Below are 21,740 nucleotides of genomic sequence, written 5' to 3'. Positions count from 1 at the left end.
ATGTATGGCCCAGTGCGATTATAACTCAAGTCACATATATGCAAACATATATATAAAAAGTGTCATTCAATAGTAAACCTATTAACCTAAAATCCCATAAGTGCACTATACCAGTGTTTAATGGAAAAAATGTATATATAATGTATCAATCAATAAAAAACCTGTCAACCTGAAATCACATAGGTACACTATATAGGTGTTTAGTGACAAAGATATATAACCAATAAATAAATGTGAAAAATGTGCAAACACTCAGAAATCAAAAAACATGACAATACCAAGTGAAAAATGTGGAAAATGTGTATGTCTATACACACAGGGGGTACTATGAAACCTAAAAATATAGCACAACCCCTAGTGATGAAAACCCAAAGAAATACTTATAAAACATAAAAGACTTATAAATATGTGAAAAATACAAAATACGGATAGAAATAAAAATAAAAGTAAAAATAAAATAAAAATAAAAAATAAAAATGAAGAGCAAAAAAATATATATAAAAATATATATCTGATAAATAACAAGAAAAAATATATATTAAATGAGTCCCAAATAAATGTCCATTAGTGCAGATCCAGAAAACATAGTTTTTTAGAAATTGACTTTAGTGCTTCCTGTGCAATCTTCACCGTGACTTCTGTGCTCCCCCACCAGGAACCCCACTCACCAGAAGTAAATACCCCTGCAGGGGTTGTTCGCCTTTAAGATCAATCTCCGAATATCCGGTTCTTTACTTCGTAATTGGTGACTGAACGTATTCCAACATGGATTCCATATATCCTCATAAGAAAAAAATGGGAGCCTCCATAGTATAATCCATATAAAATTTGATTTATTTGCACAAAAAAGTAAAAATATATAAAAACAACCGTAAAAAACAAAAGGACAAAACAAAAAATAAAAATACTGAATATAACCACAACTCTCGTATAATGAGATACACTGTGGAAAACACAGTCCACCAAGGGGATTAATATAATGATCACCCCAAATGTTCCAGAATAAATCCAGAGGATGCCATAAAAATATATATAATCTTAATAACAGAACAAACGCTGATGTGATCTCTGTCTCAGGGAAACCATAAAAACCTCCTACTAGGGAAATAAAACATCGGAATAGAAAAGGAGCGCCTTTTTTAGGTGCTTAGCCGGAATTTACCCTGTGAAGGTGGAGAAACTATCACTGTGTTCCCCCCTGGGATAGAGTCTTTAGCGCGTAATGTTCAAAAAATCTCCTCGGAAGCCGTACGGTGGATACGCGGTTTGCACTCCACCTGCGTTCCAACCACCGAACGCGTTTCGTCATTGACGTCTTCAGCGGCGGTCTTGACGAAACGCGTTCGACGGAGCTACGCTGAATACGTCACTTCCGGGTTGCCGTCGGTGGTTGGAACGCAGGTGGAGCGCAAACCGCGTATCCACCGTACGGCTTCCGAGGAGATTTTTTGAACATTACGCGCTAAAGACTCTATCCCAGGGGGGAACACAGTGATAGTTTCTCCACCTTCACAGGGTAAATTCCGGCTAGGCACCCAAAAAAGGAGCTCCTTTTCTATTCCGATGTTTTATTTCCCTAGTAGGAGGTTTTTATGGTTTCCCTGAGACAGAGATCACATCAGCGTTTGTTCTGTTATTAAGATTATATATATTTTTATGGCATCCTCTGGATTTATTCTGGAACATTTGGGGTGATCATTATATTAATCCCCTTGGTGGACTGTGTTTTCCACAGTGTATCTCATTATACGAGAGTTGTGGTTATATTCAGTATTTTTATTTTTTGTTTTGTCCTTTTGTTTTTTACGGTTGTTTTTATATATTTTTACTTTTTTGTGCAAATAAATCAAATTTTATATGGATTACACTATGGAGGCTCCCATTTTTTTCTTATGAGGATATATGGAATCCATGTTGGAATACGTTCAGTCACCAATTACGAAGTAAAGAACCGGATATTCTGAGATTGATCTTAAAGGCGAACAACCCCTGCAGGGGTATTTACTTCTGGTGAGTGGGGTTCCTGGTGGGGGAGCACAGAAGTCACGGTGAAGATTGCACAGGAAGCACTAAAGTCACTTTCTAAAAAACAATTTTTTCTGGATCTGCACTAATGGACATTTATTTGGGACTCATTTAATATATATTTTTTCTTGTTATTTATCAGATATATATTTTTATATATATTTTTTTGCTCTTCATTTTTATTTTTTATTTTTTATTTTATTTTTATTTTTATTTTATTTTTACTTTTATTTTTATTTCTATCCGTATTTTGTATTTTTCACATATTTATAAGTCTTTTATGTTTTATAAGTATTTCTTTGGGTTTTCATCACTAGGGGTTGTGCTATATTATTAGGTTTCATAGTACCCCCTGTGTGTATAGACATACACATTTTCCACATTTTTCACTTGGTATTGTCATGTTTTTTGATTTCTGAGTGTTTGCACATTTTTCACATTTATTTATTGGTTATATATCTTTGTCACTAAACACCTATATAGTGTACCTATGTGATTTCAGGTTGACAGGTTTTTTATTGATTGATACATTATATATACATTTTTTCCATTAAACACTGGTATAGTGCACTTATGGGATTTTAGGTTAATAGGTTTACTATTGAATGACACTTTATATATATGTTTGCATATATGCGACTTGAGTTATAATCGCACTGGGCCATACATGGAGTTTGTTACACGTGGGATCTTACGATTTTTTGATTAAATTTTTGAGTTTTTGGGATTGAGGTTGTCGTATTATACTCAGTGGGGAGTTTTTTGGCCTATTTCAGCACTGATTTGTTTCTGTGATTTATCACAGTTAGCATTATCAGTTTTTGATTTCAGAATCTCCGTTGGATTGGAGACACATTATATAATTTGTTTGATTAGTAGTCCCTGCTATTAGAATTACAGTTTTTGAAAACAATATTTTTGCTGGTCTGGAGACTTATTACACATACTGTTTGATATAACATTTTCTGGGTGAAGCTGTGGTTTTTTGCGTTTATTCCTGGGTTCATTAATATAAGGTACAGGGGGGCTATTGGGATCTTTGAAAAAAACCCTGGCTTTCACCTACATCTATCTTTTATGAGTCCAGATGAAGTGAGAACCTGTTTTTAGGTAGCGCCATTTTGCCCCGGTTGCTATATTATTTTCATTCTTGTAAGAAACCCAATAGGGGGTTTCTTTTCTTCGGGGGGCAGCAGCCTATATAGAGTTTTATATACAGGTATACTAGACACATAGAGAATTTATATCTATCCGGCTAAGGCTTGGGTTTACCTACTCCTGGTGGTGATTAGCGCGGTTCTTCCATCCTTACTATTTCATGCAGTATGGCAGCCAGTTGGTATACAAAACGCCACCAGGAAATGTAATTTCCTGCTTGTGTGATAGGATTAAGGATTTTGGCAGATGTTAGCTTTGAGATACAAGTAACGTTTTTGGCATCCCCTGCAATAGGGATTTTAATTTTGGTGAAAAATTCCGAAAATCTTATAAAAGATTTTCGTTTAAATTTCGCACCATTGGTGAGTTGCAGCAACGGTCAATTTTCATGCGGCCATCGAATTTCAGTGATCAGCATGTTGGAAATTTTTTTGAAAAACCAATGATTTTCTAATCAATGATGTGAGAATCATGTCAGAAATATATTCCAAAAAGAAATGAGTGCAAGAAAAGAATAAAAAAAATATATATTTTCTGTAGAAACATTAGGTGAAATTTAAAGAGGAAGTAAAGGCTAAAAAACAAAAACAAAAAAACACACTCTGTAAGGCAAAGGCATAATGAGCTAGTATGCATAGCATACTAGCTCATTATGAATAACTTACTTGAGAATGAAGCCCCCGAAGCGGTCCTCCGTCTTCATGTCCGCTGCTGCCATGGATCCCGGAGTGACTTCCGGGTCTCGCTGCTCCGGCGCTGTGATTCGCCGGAGCAACGATGACGTCACTCCCGCGCATGCACATGGGAGCCGACACTCACGGCATATTGCCGCGATCTGCGGCCTGCCCAGTGCACCTGCGCATGCGCCATACACAGCGGTGGCTGTCTTCGGGTAAATATCTCCTAAACCGTATAGGTTTAGGAGATATTTCTTGGACCTACAGGTAAGCCTTAATCTAGGCTTACCTGTAGGTCAAAGTTGGTTGTAAGGGTTTACAACCACTTTAAAGAGGAACTAAACCCTGATGGGTTTACTTCCTCTTTGTCTCCCCGCTAAGGTAAAGCATAATGGGCTACTATGCATCGCTTACCTGACACAGGAGCCAGCAATGTCACCGCTGTCCCCTGTAGTCCGGAGCATCCATCTTCTTCCGGGTATAACAAGGGGGCCCCCAGATCCTGCCCCCCCATGTGAATGGGTAGGGGTACATTGTACCCCTACCCATTCACCAAAAAAGGGTCAAAAAGTAAAAACCACAATAGACAGTTTTTGACAATTCCTTTATTTAAAAAAAAGGGGTCCAACCATGTACATGGAAGCCCTGTCAGTGGTGACAGTGTGCGGATCGAGGGCTTTGTTCTAAGGTAAGTCATTTATAATGTTCTAGTATGCGATGCACATTATGCAATCGTCTTATAGGGGAATTTTTTTTTTTTTTTCTGCATTACTGCATCGGTTTACAGCCACTTTAAGCCAACTTGGCTGGATGTTAGTATCCATATCTGATATCCTTATGGCTGTTGGGGAAACTGAAAATCACTGCAGTAGTCTTTGCTACATACAGTGATAGTCATGATCATCTGCAGCTAACCCTCTGCACACTGCATAGTTGCTTGGTGCTGCTGGCAATCAAACAAACGGCTTGCATTTATTTTGTTTCCAATAAATACAGTGTTCACTAATTGGATGTACTTTGCAGAACAGCAGTGCCAAGTAAGTGACCCCCTGTGTTCAGTGTGCAGAGTGGAAGCCGCTGGAGCAGCACCTGGAAGATCACGACCATTGCTGTATGTAGTGTGGACTGCAACAGTGATTCTCAGCATCCTCAACAGCCCTCCAGATATGAGATATAAATACTTACATTGAGCGAAACGGGACCAATGTAAGTTTGCAGAAAGGGTTAGTCCTGGAATTCTGCTTTAACCACTTTGTTATAGAATGTTTGCCCTGAAGAGCACTATTTCCTTCAATAAGAACATCACATATTTAGGTGTAAGTGCAGGTCTAGAAATGATTTGTGGTTGAACTATTCCACAGTCAGTATCCTGGACACTCCATCTCTTCCTCAGCTGAGAGAAAAAATCACAGATAAATCCAACAATATCTTATATTTCTTGAACCTGATAATCACATGCCTGGGAAGCAAAGGTATTGATTGCTTCCTTCCACTTCAGAAATTATAAATGGATTTAAATGTAGACCAGATTATAGGAAACAATTTGTATCTAGGGCTTTGCAAGTTTTATAGCAGGTCTTTACCTTAACCACACAGAAAGAAATTACTTATTGATCTGTACACAGTCCCAGTACAACCCAACACCACATTGCATGCAGAGTACTGAGACAAAGGAAAGGGATGATGTGGCAAGGGCAGTAAAGCTGGCCATACACTGGTAGAATTTTCTTTGAAGATTTTTGTTTTCAAAGTCCTTGTTGGCTTTTGTAATGGTCATCTTGGGTCAACTAAATACTAATTTTTGACTATAGCCTTTAGAAATTTGAAGGATCGGGATGGAAATTGTTTTTCGAAGAAACAAAATTCAAACTGTAAACGCAGTCTTCGTAAAGAAAAAAATCGCACATATTGTAATGAAACTCATTTAACACATCTGGCATTCCATTCAAATAACAGGTCTGGACGAAATCTTAAGGCCGCGTACACACGGGCGGACTGTTCGCCCAACTTTGTCCGCTGAACAGTGTTTCAGCGGACAGTCCGCTCGTGTGTGGGCTTCAGCGGACAGTTTCAGCGGACAGTCTGACGAACAAAGTTTTTCGGAATTCCCGAAAGACAGTCCGCTGAAACTTGGTTTCAGCGGACAGTCCGCTCGTGTGTAGGCTTGTTCGACAAACTAAGTTTCGCGCATGCTCAGAAAGGATTTACACGGCGAAGGTTGCATTGCAGTGTATTGGACGTCGAATTTCTCGTCCCGTCGTACGTGCCATTCACGTCATCGCGCACGCTTTCAGCGGACTGTTCGTTCATCGTGTGTGGTCAAGTCCGTTCATGCAAATTTTGAGCGGACTGTTTGTCGGATTGTTTGACGAACAAAGTTGGGCGAACAGTCCGCCCGTGTGTACGCGGCCTTAGGGCTTTAAAATGAAATTAGTTGACTTCAAATATCAAATGATCAACTGTGTATGGTCAGCTTAACCCTAAGCAACCAATCAGATTTCAATTCACTGCAGGCACTGTACTACCATGGACAGTTATAAACAGATAGGGATGCACAATTTATAAAGTGCATAGTACTAGCAAAGAAAGCAGCTGAACACATATAGGAAAACCTAGTCACAGTTCTAAAAGAGATTTTATCTCCAAAAGAAAAAACAATGGCTTTGGGTATCAAGTGCAGACATCTAGAAGTACCTGCAGTAACCTGAAAAACCTGCAGTTACAAGCAAATAATGAGCGTTCTGACAGCGAAGACTCTGGCACTTCCTCATAGTGTTCTGGCCTGACTACTCCTTCCTGCCTCCTGCACATCCCTATTGACCACTGAGGCAACCTTTTGTAGTGGGCCAAAAGGAATGTGGGGAGATAGGACTTAGCAGTAGCAAGCTCTGACACTACCAAGAGGTATTGGCAGTTTGCCTGATAGAAGAACCCTTGAGCGCTCATTCACACTGAAGTCGTGCGAGTTCATCTGAACTTGCATGATTTCAAATCCGCATTTCAGTCCGACTTCAGGGGTGATTTGAAAGACATCTGTCTGGGTTCATGCACAGATGTCTATTGAAATCACCCCCAAAGTCACCAAAAATAGTGCAGGAACTACTTTTAGAGATCGGAGCAGCGCTGCAAAGTCGGCGTTGCACCGATTGGGACACTCCTATTGCCAGGAATAGGCTGCGATTCGACATGCGATTTGACCTGTCAAATTGCATGTCGAATCGCACCAATGTTAACTGGGCTTATTCAGGTCTTTCAAGACTGCTGCTGATTATGTGATGGCTGCAGTGGTCAGTAGGAGCTCAGCCTCACTGAGGATGAAGTGTTTGTATGGACACTCCAGCCTCGTCATGCCTCCGTATGACAGATGTTGGTGCTTGCTCCGAATGCACCTGTTTCCAGCAATACTACTCCAAAGACATGCTGGTAGGTTAATTGGCTTCTGTCCAAAATAAATTAGCCCTAGTATATGAATGTGAGTTGGGGACTTTGGATTGTGGGCACCTTGAGGGTAGGGACCGATGTGAGTGTGCGATGCATGTGCTTAAATTGATGGCGCTATATTTATAGGTTTTCAAATATCGCCTGTGTAGCGCCTGAAAAAAACAGCCCCTTTCACTCCAGTGTGAAAGCCGGAGGGCTATCACGCTGGAGCGGTGTGCTAGCAGAACAGTGAAAAAAGTCCTGCTAGCTGCATCTTTGGAGCGGTGTATTCACCGCTCATAAAACGCTCCTACCCATTGAAATCAATGGGGCAGCGCGGCTATACCGCCGGCAAAGCACCGCTGCGGCACCGCTTTGCGGGTGGTTTTAACCCTTTTTCGGCTGCTAGCGGGGGTTAAAACTGCCCTGCTAGCGGCCACAGACCGCCACTAAAATGACGGTAAAGCGCCGCTAAAAATAGCGGCGCTTTACCGCCAACGCCCGCACCGCCCCAGTGTGAAAGGGGCCTAAATAAATGATAATAATAGCTGAGCATCTTAATGAGACACAATTTACAGGGATAGGGACAATTGTAGGCATACACCCACACTCACTCAGGTTGAACTGGATGGACTGGTGTCTTTATTCAACCTTACTAACTATGTAACTAATACTATAGAGACATCATTGACACTCTTCATGAATTCCTTGGAGGGTCTCTGTAAAGTCCAGAGTGTCAGGCTGTAGCTGACCACTGAAACCTCAACAAAAGTGTAACGTTTAGACAAAGTACCTCCACTCTTTTTTAACAGTTCAAAAGGTTTTTTTGTTTTTTTATTACAACCTAACACAGAACAAAAGCTTGTACCACAAATCATGTACAGCATACAAAACAGGCTCATATAGAAAAGACCTGTTACCCATATAAGTGTCCCAGAATAACTCCGCTTTTATTGAGAAATAAACAATCCCTTCTGGTAGATCAATGCGCATTGCAAGGATTTTAACAAACGTTGTTGCAGATTCCTTCCTGTTTCTGATCTAAAGGAATAGCTCTATGCTTGGTTATTTGGTTATGTCAGTGGCAAAGTGAATCTAAATGGGAGTGACTTTTTCATTAGTAATCAGGTGATGCACTTGCAGTGTTCTAATGAGGAAAGTGGCAGTGTTTGCATCCCTTGTAGAAGTAATTAACCTTGTGGGTGTATTTTACCTAAAATTTGACTCTTAGTGCAGACATCTAGAAAATACAGTGAGCCAATTACACAAGCAGGAAATTACGGTTTCAGGGAACGTATGTACACCAACTGTGTACAGAACGCCTCTAGGTTGCCATATTGCTATGAATTTTACAGAATATTACAGCGCTGCAGGTTGAAAAGGAATGGCTATTTACATTATTTTTTTACTCATGAAAGTAGAGTTACCATTTAACACCTATCCGTCCAGAAGGGTTCCCTTACGTGGCTATGCAGCAGCACGATCTGTCACCAGCTGTGTCCACTGGACTGATCAGTGTACCGGCTTGCTGCTGGTACCATGTGACTGCTGTGACCAATCACAGCAAAATGAGGATACTTGCCAAGCACATCATGGATCGACAAGTAGCATTCAAACTGATTTTTTTTTTTATTGAAGCATGATCACACACGACCCCTTCGTCAGGCGTGTAGTATCAATCACAGCAGAACACATGACAGTTGGAAACAATGGATAGCTTCCTTTCATGCCATCCATTGTGTACAATTGTGTTGCTAGCTGTGACTGGTTAATGTGATCACATGGTACAGACAGGGCAATCACAGCCCATCTGTACCATGTGATTAGCTCTGGCCAATCACAGCTAATCACAACAAAACATACTGAATGAATCAGCTTCATTCAGTAAAATGCTTGCTTATAGCAATGAAATTCACTGCTATAAGCAATCATTGAAAAAAAAAAACTTAAAAAGAAAAAAAAAAACCTGATCACTTCTCCAGAGTAGTATAGTAATATTAAATTGCTCTGGTTACAGTGTGTTATAAAATATTGTAAAAAAAAAAAAGTAATATGCAATAAAAAAATCAATTATTACAAAACTACTGTCAAAATTACTGTCATCAGTCAGTGTCCCTGATCACTGCCACACCAGATTTATGGTGATGATGTACTTCACTGGTGACAGTATGTAAAAAAAAAGTGAAACTTCTTTTTTAAAATTACTTCATTTTCCAAAAAATTATGGCAAGAAAAATTACAACTTCAAAAAACTTGCCACTTAGTAAAGTGGGCTATGCCTCTTACTAAATACCTTGGACTGTGTACTTTCCAAAAAGGGGTCATTGGGGGTACTTTTACTATCCTGACATTTTTGGGCCTCAAGAAATTAGATAGTCTGTTAGTACATCAGGATTGATCAACTTTCAGATATATACCATAGTTTTGTGATCTCTATATCTTTTCTACAGATTAAATAATATACACTGATTTGGGTTATTTTCACCAAAGAAATGTAGCAGAATACATTTTGCCCTAAATTTATGAAGAACAATTATTTATTTGCAAAGTTTGATAACATAAACGAAAAGAACCCCAGTATTAATTAAATACCACCAAAAGAAAGCTCTAGTTGTATGAACAAAATGATAACAATTTTGTTTGGGTACAGTGTTGCAGTCAAAGTGTGACAGTGCTGAAAGCCGAAAATTGGCCTGGGCAGAAAGGGGGTAAAAGTGGACTTTTACATAAGCCTGTAGTTGCTTGACTCTTTTTAAAGAATAAGGGTGCTTTAAGTAAAAGTAACCTAACCCCCTATGACCTAATCTTTCTTGTAAAAACCACTCAACCCAACTACTTTCCTCTGGAAGACAGCCATTTGTTTACATTGTTCGCCTATGTCCTTTACAATTCTGGGTAGTGCCTGTGCAGTGAGCTTTCATAGACTCACCATCTACAATGTACTTAATTTTTAGCACCAATTACTGACACTTATATAAGACATAAAAGCAGCCAAAAATTCCTACATCTTGGATATAAACAAAAAAGTCAGTGCTACTACTCATACATCACATAGATAGCAGAGCTCCCAGGTGCTCGATCCACAGTCGTTGGCTGAGTAGGGAAATGAGGAAAAGATGATCCGCACTCCGGTGATTGCTCTTAAAAAATGTAGTATTTATTAACAAGCCACAGTGACCAAACGCAAATAAGAAAGGTTGATGCGTTTCAGCCTATTAGGCCTTAGTCATAATGACTAAGGCCTAATAGGCTGAAACGCATCAACCTATCTTAATTGCGTTTGGTCACTGTGGCTTGTTAATAAATACTACATTTTTTAAGAGCAATCATCGGAGTGCGGATCATCTTTTCCTTATTCCTACATCCTGTCTAGAACTAAAAAATTATTGTTATTATTTTTTGGCTGACGTTGGAATTTACTTTATCTACCTTTACCTACAGATAAATACCCAACAAGTCCAACTGACATTTTTTTAGACTGACCACTTTATACAGTATAAAGAAGACAAGAAATATTTTCAATTCACAAGTGACAGTTCTCTGTAGAAGTTCTCTGATCAAATGATTAGACATCAGTGGAAAGTCTGATCCTGCAGAAACCTGGGCATTGCCAAGCCGTTCCTTCTGGTAACATTCTCTCCTTTTATCCCAGGGAGACTGAACTGGTGGTCTACAACATGCTCAAGCTGCAAACGTCTTCTGCCTTTAGCAACAACCGGAGATGGAAACTGTCTACTTCATGCTGCTTCTTTAGGTAGGAGATAAGTAGTAATAATAAAACTAAAAAGGATTATTTTTTTATATAGCGCATATATATATATATATATATATATATATATATATATATTTTTTTTTTTTTTTATAGGTCTTTTCTTAAAGCGCTGAGCAAAGAGCGAGAAAAAAATCCTGGACGGCCGCACACCAATACAACACCTTTATTTGTGAAGTAAAATCCAAAACAGTCAGTCCATGCTATGCAGAGGTAGAGGAACTTACGCATTTCACACTGTGAGTTAGTGCTTTATCATAACTATCATCAGCTATGATCAAGCACCAACTCATGGTGTGAAACGCGTAAGCTATTTGCCGCTACCTCTGCGTAGCATGGACTGACTGTTTTGTATTTTAATTCACGAATAAAGGTGTTGTATCTGTGTGTGGCCGTCCAGGATTTTTTCTTGCTCTTTCATCCATTGCAGAGCCTGCACCTGTGTGCCTTATCAGGACACGTGTCTCAAGGAACTCTTGTCTGGAGTGGCATTTCTTTCTTTTGGCTTTACAAAGAGCCCTTTACAGTTACAAAGCTATTTATATTTGTCCTAGAATTCAGTCCAATAATAAAAACAATTTATTTGTGAATACTATATTATTTATTAAACAGTGATTTTGACATCCTTAACCCCTATAACTCTACCAACAGCTAACATGGTCATCTTACTACCATCTATAGCAAAGCCCCAGCCCTCATGAAATTACCTGAAAACAGAATGAGTGTGGAAAGCATGAGTAATCTGCTACCCTACTAACATCCCTTTCTGACCTACTACTCTGCAAACATTGCATCCTAACCTGCTACTCTGCTAACAACCCATTCTAATGTTTGCCTTGCTAACATACCATTTGATGTGCATTCCTGCTAACATTAGCCTGACCTGCTACACCGCTAACATTCCATCCTAACCTGTTAATCTGCTGTCATCTCTTCCTGTCCTGTTATCCTATTAACATACCATCCTGCCCTGCTAACATCCCATTCTGATCCACCTCTCTGCTGACATCACAGTTGATCTGCTTTCTAGCTAACGTCCAATCCTGACCTACTGCCCTGCTAACATCCCATCCTAACCTGTTACCCTGTTGTCCTCTCATCCTGACCTGCCAGCATCCCATTCTGACTGGCTTCCCTGCTAACATCATGTACTAATCTGTTTTGTTGCTAACATCCCATCCTAAACTGCTACCCTACTAATATCCTATTCTGGTGTGCCACGTTACTGTCTGCTAGACTTGTCTAAACCCATTATATGTGCTGTCAAGACATTGTAAATGTTATTATCATGGAGCTGCAGGCACCTGTTAATCACCTGTTACTATTTACTTTACTAGCCAAATCTGTAAGTTAAATATATACACTATATTACCAAATGTATTGGGACGCCTGCCTTTACACACTTATGAAACTTAATGATATCCCAGTCTACATACACACTATCAGATTTTCTGCCGATTTTTTTTCCTTCAGATTTACCAAAACCATATAATATGAGGTCAAACCTTAGGAGTTTGCATTTGTATGCAATCAGACAGGCCCTTGCACTACATGGTTTTGGTAAATCTGAAGGAAGAAATCAGCAGAAAATCTGATAGTGTGTATGGGGCTTTAGTCCGTAGGGTTCAATATTGAGTTGGCCCACCCTTTGCCGCTATAACGGCTTTAAATCTTATGGAAAGGCTGTCCACAATTTTTAGGAGTGTGTCTATGGAAATGTTTGACTATTCTTCCGGAAGCTCATTTGTGAGGCCAGGTACTGATGTGGACAAGAAGGCCTGGCTTGCAGTCTCCGCTCAAATGCATCCCAACAGTGTTCTATCAGGTTGGGGTCAGGACTCTGTGAAGGCCAGTCAAGTTCCTCCACCCCAAACTCGCTCATCCATATCTTTATAAACTTTGCTTTGTGCACTAGTCCAAATCATTTGGTGTAGGGGGAATTATGGCATGGGGTTGTTTTCCAGGGGTTGGGCTTGGCCCCTTAGTTCCAGTGAAGGGAATTCTTAAGCTGTCGGCATACCAAGACATTTTGGACAATTTCATGGTCCCAACTTTGTGGGAACAGTTTGGGGATGGCCCCTTACTATTCCAACATGACTGCACACTAGTGCACAAAGCAAGGTCCATAAAGACATGGATGAGTGAGTTTGGGTTGGAGGAACTTGACTGGCCGGCACAACCCAAGCCAAGTCTTGACCTCAACCCAATTAGTCACCTTTGGAGACTGAGAGCCAGGACTTCATGTCCACATCAGTGCCTGACCTCACAAATGCGCTTCTGGAAGAATGGTCAAACATTCCCATAGACACACTCCTAAACCTTGTGGGCAGCCTTCCCAGAAGAGTTGAAGCTGTTATAGCTGCAAAGGGTGGACCAACTCAATATTGAACCCTATTGAGTAAGACTGGGATACCATTAAAGTTTATGTGCATGTAAAGGTAGGCATCCCAATACTTTTGGCAATATAGTGTATGTGTGTCTATAATTAGATTTATGTGCTGCTTAAAATATATTTCCATATCCAAGGTATATAAGCAGTGTGTTTTAGATACACATTTAATATAGAGCAACTTGATGGAAATACTCCTTTCACACTGGGGTGTATTTATAAAAAGGTTGCTCAGTAAAAGTGCATGTACATTTAGTTTAGATCAGGTTTTTTCAACTCAGGTTATTCCAGAGGTTGCTAGGGGTTTCTTGAGCAAGTAGAAATTAATGATACTCAAATAGGTTGCCACTGAAACTGATGATCTTTTTAGCTATGTGTAATAGCGGGATTATTCATACAGATTACAAATGTAAGGAACATTCTTCTCCTTGACCATCACACAAATGTACGGTGAGCTGAATATGCAGTATTTTTCATTCATTAGTATAAACCAGGGGTCTCCAAACTTTCTAAACAAAGGGCCAGTTTACTGTCCTTCAAAGTTTAGGGGTGCCAAACTTTTGCCAGTGGGAGAAGAAAATGCCCAATGCCAGTGGGAATAGACAAGGTCTCAGGCTTGGTGGTTGGAGTAAAAAAATGTAATAATGCCTGTGGTCAATAGAATGTAGAATAGTACAAAAGGAAAAAACAACGGCGCCCTCTAAATGCAGCGTGTTTTACAATAAGTTTAATATAAATGTATTAAAAACACTGATATGGGAACAGTAAAATTTCAGCGTGTAAAATTCCAATAGATCATCCGCAATGGTATAAGGTTCACGGGCTGATAGAAGCGATCCTCAGTCCTGTAGCTGTCCAGTCGTACTGCATGCACACAGCACTTTCGGGAGGCTGGACCATAGATCGTGAATGCTCCGTGGTGCTGTGATGTCATCACATCCGGGAACGGTGTTGTTGGGCGGTGCTTTGCGTTTGGACCATGCATGCTCCTTCCTCAGGCTAGCCTTTTTTTTTTAGTTCTTTTTTACTTTTGTCTTGTTCCAGAGCCTTCCAGCTTTTATGGACTGGCTGCCTTCTATATGTTAAGCAACTTATCATCCTTACATGGACACATTTATTATGGATCTGTTCTGAAATACCCATATCTACTACCAGTTCCCTTTCCCAGTTCATGTCCCCCCCCTTTTTTTCAGCTATTTGTATACAGCCACATCCAGAGTACACCATATTAACCCCTTGTTTTTTGAATGTGGAATAGTGCCCCTTGCTGGTATTAGTGGGGTGCCCAATTGTTGGTGTTGTTGGGAGGAATAGTGCCCCATCGTTGGTTTCAGTTGGAGGTGTGGCGCCCCATTGTTGGTATCCGTAGGAGAAATAGTACCCCATTGTTGTTTTCAGTAGGAGGAATAGTGCCCCATTGCTGATATCTGCGGGAGGAATGGTGGCCTATTGTTGATATCAGTGGGAGGAATAGTACCCAATGGATTTAAGTGGGAGGAATAGAACCCAATGGATTTAAGTGGGAGGAATAGTGCACCATCATTGGTGTCAATGAGAGGAATGATGCCCCACTGTCGGTGTCAGTGAAAGGAATGGTGTTTCATTGTTGGTTTCAGTGGGAAAAATAATGCCCCAAGGCCTGGATAAAACCTAGCAAAGGACCACATCTACCCCGCAGGCCGCATTTTGGAGACCACTGGTTTAAACTGTTGGAAAGTTGATTTCTTATTGGTTTCTTTGGTTTGTTATTTCTCACTGTGTTTTTCTTTTGGTATTATATAACCAGAGGAAGATAGCTTAATTTCTGTAAACTGTTCATATGCTGTTATTTAAACACAATTCATATTTCTTTTATTGGTTCACAAGGTAACACTCACACCTAATACATTCATCGAAGAGGGAACAGTTAGATCCTTGCCCTTCTTGGTTTCCCCATAGATCAGGCTTTGTAGTTATCAGCACGTTGTCTGCTTCACTGCTTGTGTCTTGTCTCTTAGGGATGTGGGGATTTCATGACCGAGACCTTGTTCTAAGGAAAGCTCTTTATACCATGATGAGAAGTGGAGCAGAGAGGGAGGCACTGAAGAGGAGATGGAGGTGGCAGCAGACGCAGCAGAACAAGGAGGTATTAGTGTCTGGCTGTTTAACGCCTGCTGATGAGCACATAACGATATCTTCGTGTACCTTGTTATTATCACATTGCCGTCACATGAGTTACATGCTGATACCTGTCCAGAGCAACACACTTCTGATCTTACAATATACACCCTAATTAGGCTCTGGTGGAATAGTCTGCATTTCACTTTTTTCATTGGTTCATTGCAGAACACTCTAGAGTCTTCTTGAAGTCCTGCCAAGGTTACCCTGAGATAACCCTCAAAATCACCATTGTTTAATGTGTTTTTCTTGGAAAGGCAAACAATATCACAGGTATCAAGAATGGGGTTAGTGATGATGATTAAACAGCATTCCCTCAGTATTTCCATGTACATGGGGCAGTTGAAAAACCTCTTCTGAATGCTGGAAAATGACAGCTGATAAATGACAGTGAAAAACTTCAGTTTAACAGCTTTTACATACTGAGTTTAGCAGCAGTTATCAGCAGTTGAGGTTAGAAGCTTTTTGGAAAGATAACCTCAGGAGACCCCCCCAAATGTCCACAATGCAGGGAAAACATGTCAATTATTAACTATTTCAGCCATTCTGTGAGAAGAGAGAGCAGTGCGCTTTAACTATGGAGTCTTTATCTCACGCTGTGCCAATCCCTCTCTCTCTCTCTCTCTCTCTCTCTCTCTGCCTCTCTCTCTGCCTATCTGTCTCTCTCTCTCTCTGCCTATCTGTCTCTCTCTCTCTCTGCCTGTCTCTCTCTCTCTCTGCCTCTCTCTCTGCCTATCTGTCTCTCTCTCTCTCTGCCTGTCTCTCTCTCTCTCTCTCTCTCTCTCTGCCTCTCTCTCTGCCTATCTGTCTCTCTCTCTCTCTGCCTGTCTCTCTCTCTCTCTGCCTCTCTCTCTGCCTATCTGTCTCTCTCTCTCTCTGCCTGTCTCTCTCTCTCTCTCTCTCTCTCTCTGCCTCTCTCTCTGCCTATCTGTCTCTCTCTCTCTCTCTGCCCGTCTCTCTCTCTCTCTCTCTCTCTCTCTGCCTGTCTCTCTCTCTCTCTCTCTCTCTCTCTGCCTGTCTCTCTCTCTCTCTCTCTCTCTCTCTCTCTGCCTCTCTCTCTGCCTGTGTCTCTCTCTGCCTATCTCTCTCTCTCTCTCTCTGTCCGTCTCTCTCTGCCTGTCTCTCTCTCTCTCTCTGCCTGTCTCTCTCTCTCTCTGTCTGTCTCTCTCTCTGCCTGTCTCTCTCTCTCTCTCTCTGCCTGTCTCTCTCTGGCTGTGTCTCTATGCCTGTCTGTCTCTCTCTCTCTCTGCCTGTCTGTCTCTCTCTCTCTGCCCGTCTCTCTCTCTCTGCCCGTCTCTCTCTGCCCGTCTCTCTCTGCCTGTCTCTCTCTGCCTGTCTCTCTCTGCCTGTGTGTCTCTCTCTCTGTCTGTCTGCATCTCTGTCTGTCCGTCTCTCTCTGTCTGTGTGTCTCTGCCTGTGTGTGTGTCTCTCTCTCTGTCTGTCTGCCTCTCTGCCTCTCTCTGTCTTTGTCTCTCTCTCTGCCTGTCTTTCTCTTTCTCTTCCTGCCTCTCTCTGCCTGTGTGTGTGTGTCTCTCTCTCTCTCTCTGCCTGTGTGTGTGTCTCTCTCTCTCTCTCTGCCTGTGTGTGTGTCTCTCTCTCTCTGCCTGTGTGTGTGTCTCTCTCTGCCTGTGTGTGTGTGTGTGTCTCTCTCTCTGCCTGTGTCTTTCTCTCTGCCTGTCTCTCTCTCTACCTCTCTCTCTCTGCCTGTCTCTCTCTCTCTCTGCCTGCCTGTCTCTCTCTCTTTCTGCCTGTCTCTTTCTTTGCCTGTGTGTGTCTCTCTCTCTGCCTGTGTCTCTCTCTGTCTCTCTCTCTCTGCCTGTCTCTCTCTGTCTCTCTTTGCCTGTGTGTGTGTGTCTCTCTCTGTCTCTCTCTCTCTGCCTGTCTCTCTCTGTCTCTCTTTGCCTGTGTGTGTGTCTCTCTCTGTCTCTCTGTCTGTCTCACCCTCTCCCCCCCTGCAGACTACAGCATGTGGTGAAAATTGTGTTTTTCCCATATCTTACATGTTCCTCTTTAGGAACGCTTAGGCTTAATGTACATGGGATCTTTTTATAACCTCTCCTGAACGATTTAACTTGACAGATAGCAACCCATGTTTAAAACGTCTGTTTTGCCACGTTTACATGCTGTGTTTAGTGGCGTTTTGACGCGTTTAGGTTTATTTTATTTTTATTTTTTTAAATAGCCAAAAATGAAAAACACCTGTGAACGAAATGCAGCTAAATGTGAGTTACCGCGTGTAGAAGAGTTTGACGCTTGAAATGCCTCTAAACTCAGCGTCTGAACTCTAAACTCAACTGCCTAGAAATGACTATAAACGACCCTGTGTACATAGAGGAGAGTTCAGGAGCAGTTGAAAAAAATGCCCAACTGTTCCTAAACGTCCGTTTACCAGCAGCAGTGTACATGAGGCCAAGATGAACTGCTGCCCTCCAGCATAAAGTTAACATAGGAAATTTGAATGATGACCAAAATTATATACTGCTTTTCCACTTCTCCAAGAAGTCATTTTAAGCAGAAAAAGAATATAGGTGTTTAGTAAGAGAGTGCGGTATATTCGTGTGGAAAATGGGAACTTGGATACAATATAAATAAAAGTCATTTTTAAACCATGTAAATGTGGATTTATAGCACGTGGTATTTTTTTAATTGGCCATATGCATAGTTACATAGGTTGAAAAAAGACACAAGTCCATCAAGCTCAACCAAAAAAATAAATAAATACAATCCCATAAAAAAATTAATAAATAAATAAAAAAACAGAAACAAATTTGTGTGATCATTAGTGGGTTTCATGCCACATCTTGGTCATCAAAGTGTCACTAAACCCAGTCCAAAAAAAACAAACAAATGTAATATTCCTTGCCTACTTAAAGCAGTTCTTCACCCTAAAGGGGAAGTTCCGCTAGTATTATCCCTCCCCCCCTCCGGTGCCACAATCGGCACCTTTCGGGGGGGAGGGGGGTGCAGTTACCTGGATAATCCAGGTAACTGCACCCACTTCCGGCCAGACCGCCGCAGACCCCCGCATCGCTCCGCCCCCCTCCCCCCCCCCCCGTTGTGTTCTGGGAAACACACAGTTCCCAGAGACACAGCGGGGAACCAGTGCAGCGCGACTCGCGCATGCGCAGTAGGGAACCGGGCAGTGAAGCCCTCATGCTTCACTTCCCGATTCCCTGACAGAGGATGGCGGCGGTGGCTGCAGCGAGACGAGCGATCGCTCGTCATCTGCCGCCGACATCGCTGGAACCTGGGACAGGCAAGTGTGATATTATTAAAAGTCAGCAGCTGCAATATTAGTAGCTGCTGGCTTTTAATATTTTTTTTTAGGTGCAGCTCCTCTTTAAGTCCTCATCTACATACCTATAAATACCAATGTCATATTGTATATGAAGAAATATATATGTAATTATCCTGCTCAGCTGACTTCCTTTATGAGGTTGGCTACTATAGGTAGAATGTAGCCACTTTCCTTGCTGCACTCCCACTATAGACTACACCCAGTTTAGTAATCATAACATAAAATTTGTTGGCAGTGAGAAATGCAGTCCATTAATCGCTGATCCACCCTTGCAGCATGGCACTGAATCTTGGGAGATGAAGTCTGTGTAAAGCAGTGCACGGTCATATAATACACGTGCACTTTCACTGCTCATAACACAAAACAGAAAGTGTGGGAATAGCAGGGATAGCACAATAAGGGGATCACCAGTAAAAGTAAGCACTGTTTGTTGATTCAAAAAAATAGTCTTTTTATATAATGCTCGATTGCAAGCTTGTTTTTAGTTGCAGGGTTTAGTGACAAATCAATCGATCTTGAACACAAACGAACCTCTTAGCCCTTGTACACACAGTCGGAGATTCCGACGGAATGTTTCCTATCGGACCGTTTTGTCGGATATTCCGACTGTGTGTGGTCTGCATCGGACTGTTTCCGTCGGAATATCTGACGGACCAAGTTTTCCAACTTGCCGGTAAAATTTTCAGACAAAATGCTCCGATCGGACATACTCCGATCATGTGAAGCCTACTCCCACGGACAAAATGCCACGCATGCTCAGATCAAATTTCCTAGACCAAAGCTATTGGCTACTAGCCTGAACGTAGTCCCGTCGTAACGAAATAACGTCATCACGTTATGTACAATCGGATTTTCCGACAACTTAGTCCGACCGTGTGTATGCAACATCACTCTCGGACCTCTTCCGGAATTAATCCGTCGGAATTACTCCGACGGATTTGGTTGTCGGAATCTCCGACCGTGTGTACAAGGGCTTAAGCTAGGTATCAATTGAAAGTAGAATACTGCTCATGATTGCCTGAATTTGTCTCAGTTGGTCACTGTATTTAGTTTTATTGTGTTTTAATCAGTTTGAATAAATTGTGAAAATCATAAATGCATTGGCTGGTTGGCTCTGGTCATGATGGGGTATAACTAATCTTCATTAAGGAACTTTGCTTCCTAAAAGATCTCTGCAGTTTTTTCTGGAATTTTCTCGAAAGTGTATGTGAACCATTGGAGGTCCGCTTTATGTAGTAGACCTCAAGTTTGGCCCCTGATATCACCAAAGGCCGCACATAATATTCAATGCTTGCATTCTAGACACTGTTCCACACTAAATGCATGAATGATGTCTGGCTTTTGACTTGAGGTTGTCTATAAAATTATTATATTCAGAACAAAAAAAAATTCAACAGTTCTGTCTAGTGCGACTAGCCAGAACTAAAAAAAAAGTATATGAATTCAAAATGATGTCTATTTTTTCCTTTGTACAGTCTGGACTGGTTTACACAGAGGATGAATGGGAGAGAGAGTGGAACGAGCTTCTCAAACTAGCATCTAGTGAGCCTCGGACACACTTCAGCAAGAATGGAGGCTCTGGTGGTGGGTAAGTTTTAACTAATACATTATGTAGAAAAATGAATAAATTGTAAAAAAAAAAAATCATCCCAACACTGTATAATCTAAAACTTGAATCTTCTAATGCTATCTTGAATGTCTAAAGTGTATTTCTCATATTTATTTAACAGAAGTGGCTCGCCGTCTTCTGTTGATCTACCCCAGTGAGGGCAAACCTTGGCACCCCAGATGTTTTGGAACTACATTTCCCATGATGCTCATGCACTCTGCAGTGTAGTTGAGCATCATGGAAAATGTAGTTCCAAAAGATCTGCGGTGGCAAGGTTTGCCATCACTGATCTACCCCTTCTTGTGTGGTCTATGTCCCTTTCAATCTCTCCGTTGAGATAGAGAGTTTGAATTTTGGGCAAGGCACCAAGAAGTCCCAGAGGCTGTTCACTGGACTGGATGGTCACTGGACTAGATTGTCCCATCGCCGTTTTTGGGAGGACTTCCCTCACTTGCTTGCTTAATGGAATTCTTGCTTGCCCCTTAACTCTGGTTCCCCAGAACAGTTTCTGAGTTGTCGGGGGACCCCTCTGTTGTTGGTCTTCTGACTTGACCTCTGTTGGACAACTTCTGGATACTGCAAGATCTTTACCTTTCAAAAGCTTTGAGAACACCCCCATAACAAACTGGATGACCTACTCTGTACGCTAAGCAGCATTGAGTATGAAAATCGTGACTACACGGTCTTTCCTAGAATCAAAGTATTGCCTTTTGGATCCCCTCATCTAAGAATCCCTATCTTGAAGGGTTAGGGCAGTGATGGCGAACCTTGGCACCCCAGATGTTTTGGAACTACATTTCCCATGATGCTCAACTACACTGCAGAGTCCTCTTTTTGTGAATGACCTTCAGGCTTTGGGGAAATCTATTTGATACCTTCCCTTTTTATATTCTCTATCAGGTGAATACCTATCAGGCTGTCACTGAGATTTTTACCCCTCACTCCTTGATCCAGCCTTTACGTGGGTAGGCTGGATGATTCCTAGAATCCTTTAATTAATAACTGATTAGGCAGGTTTGCTGTGTGGCTATCACCTGTAGGTGTTGATTGGAAGGACTACTACTCATCCTTCTGGTCATGTTATCATACAAAGGATTGCAGTATATCCCAATCCCTGCTTCCCTTTTTTAAGGGTGTTGTTGATCACCCCACCCCTAAATTTTTCCAGTTTATTGAATTTTCCCTCTCTCCATTTATGTTTTATGCTCCAACATCCATGGATATCGGATAGTCATTTA

The 21,740-nt window shown here is 41.3% G+C and overlaps 1 protein-coding gene across 2 annotated transcripts in view; it reads left to right on the top strand.

Annotated features, from left to right (window-relative positions):
• The window catches only part of OTUD7A (OTU deubiquitinase 7A), a 413,079-nt gene that overhangs the window by 304,393 nt on the left and 86,946 nt on the right, over positions 1 to 21,740 (top strand). For both annotated transcript variants that reach the window (XM_077473039.1, XM_077473040.1), the window contains 3 exons: positions 10,933 to 11,034; positions 15,436 to 15,563; positions 20,369 to 20,481. In XM_077473039.1, coding sequence (XP_077329165.1) covers positions 10,933 to 11,034; positions 15,436 to 15,563; positions 20,369 to 20,481 — 343 coding nt within the window. The remainder of the gene's footprint in view (positions 1 to 10,932; positions 11,035 to 15,435; positions 15,564 to 20,368; positions 20,482 to 21,740) is intronic.

Source organism: Lithobates pipiens, unplaced genomic scaffold, assembly GCF_037356315.1.
Source record: "Lithobates pipiens isolate NorthernLeopardFrog02 unplaced genomic scaffold, aLitPip1_a1.2 Scaffold_8, whole genome shotgun sequence".
NCBI classification, from domain to species: domain Eukaryota; kingdom Metazoa; phylum Chordata; class Amphibia; order Anura; family Ranidae; genus Lithobates; species Lithobates pipiens.
The sequence above is the reverse complement of the archived record's forward strand: the minus strand, read 5'-3'. Positions and strand labels throughout refer to the sequence as shown.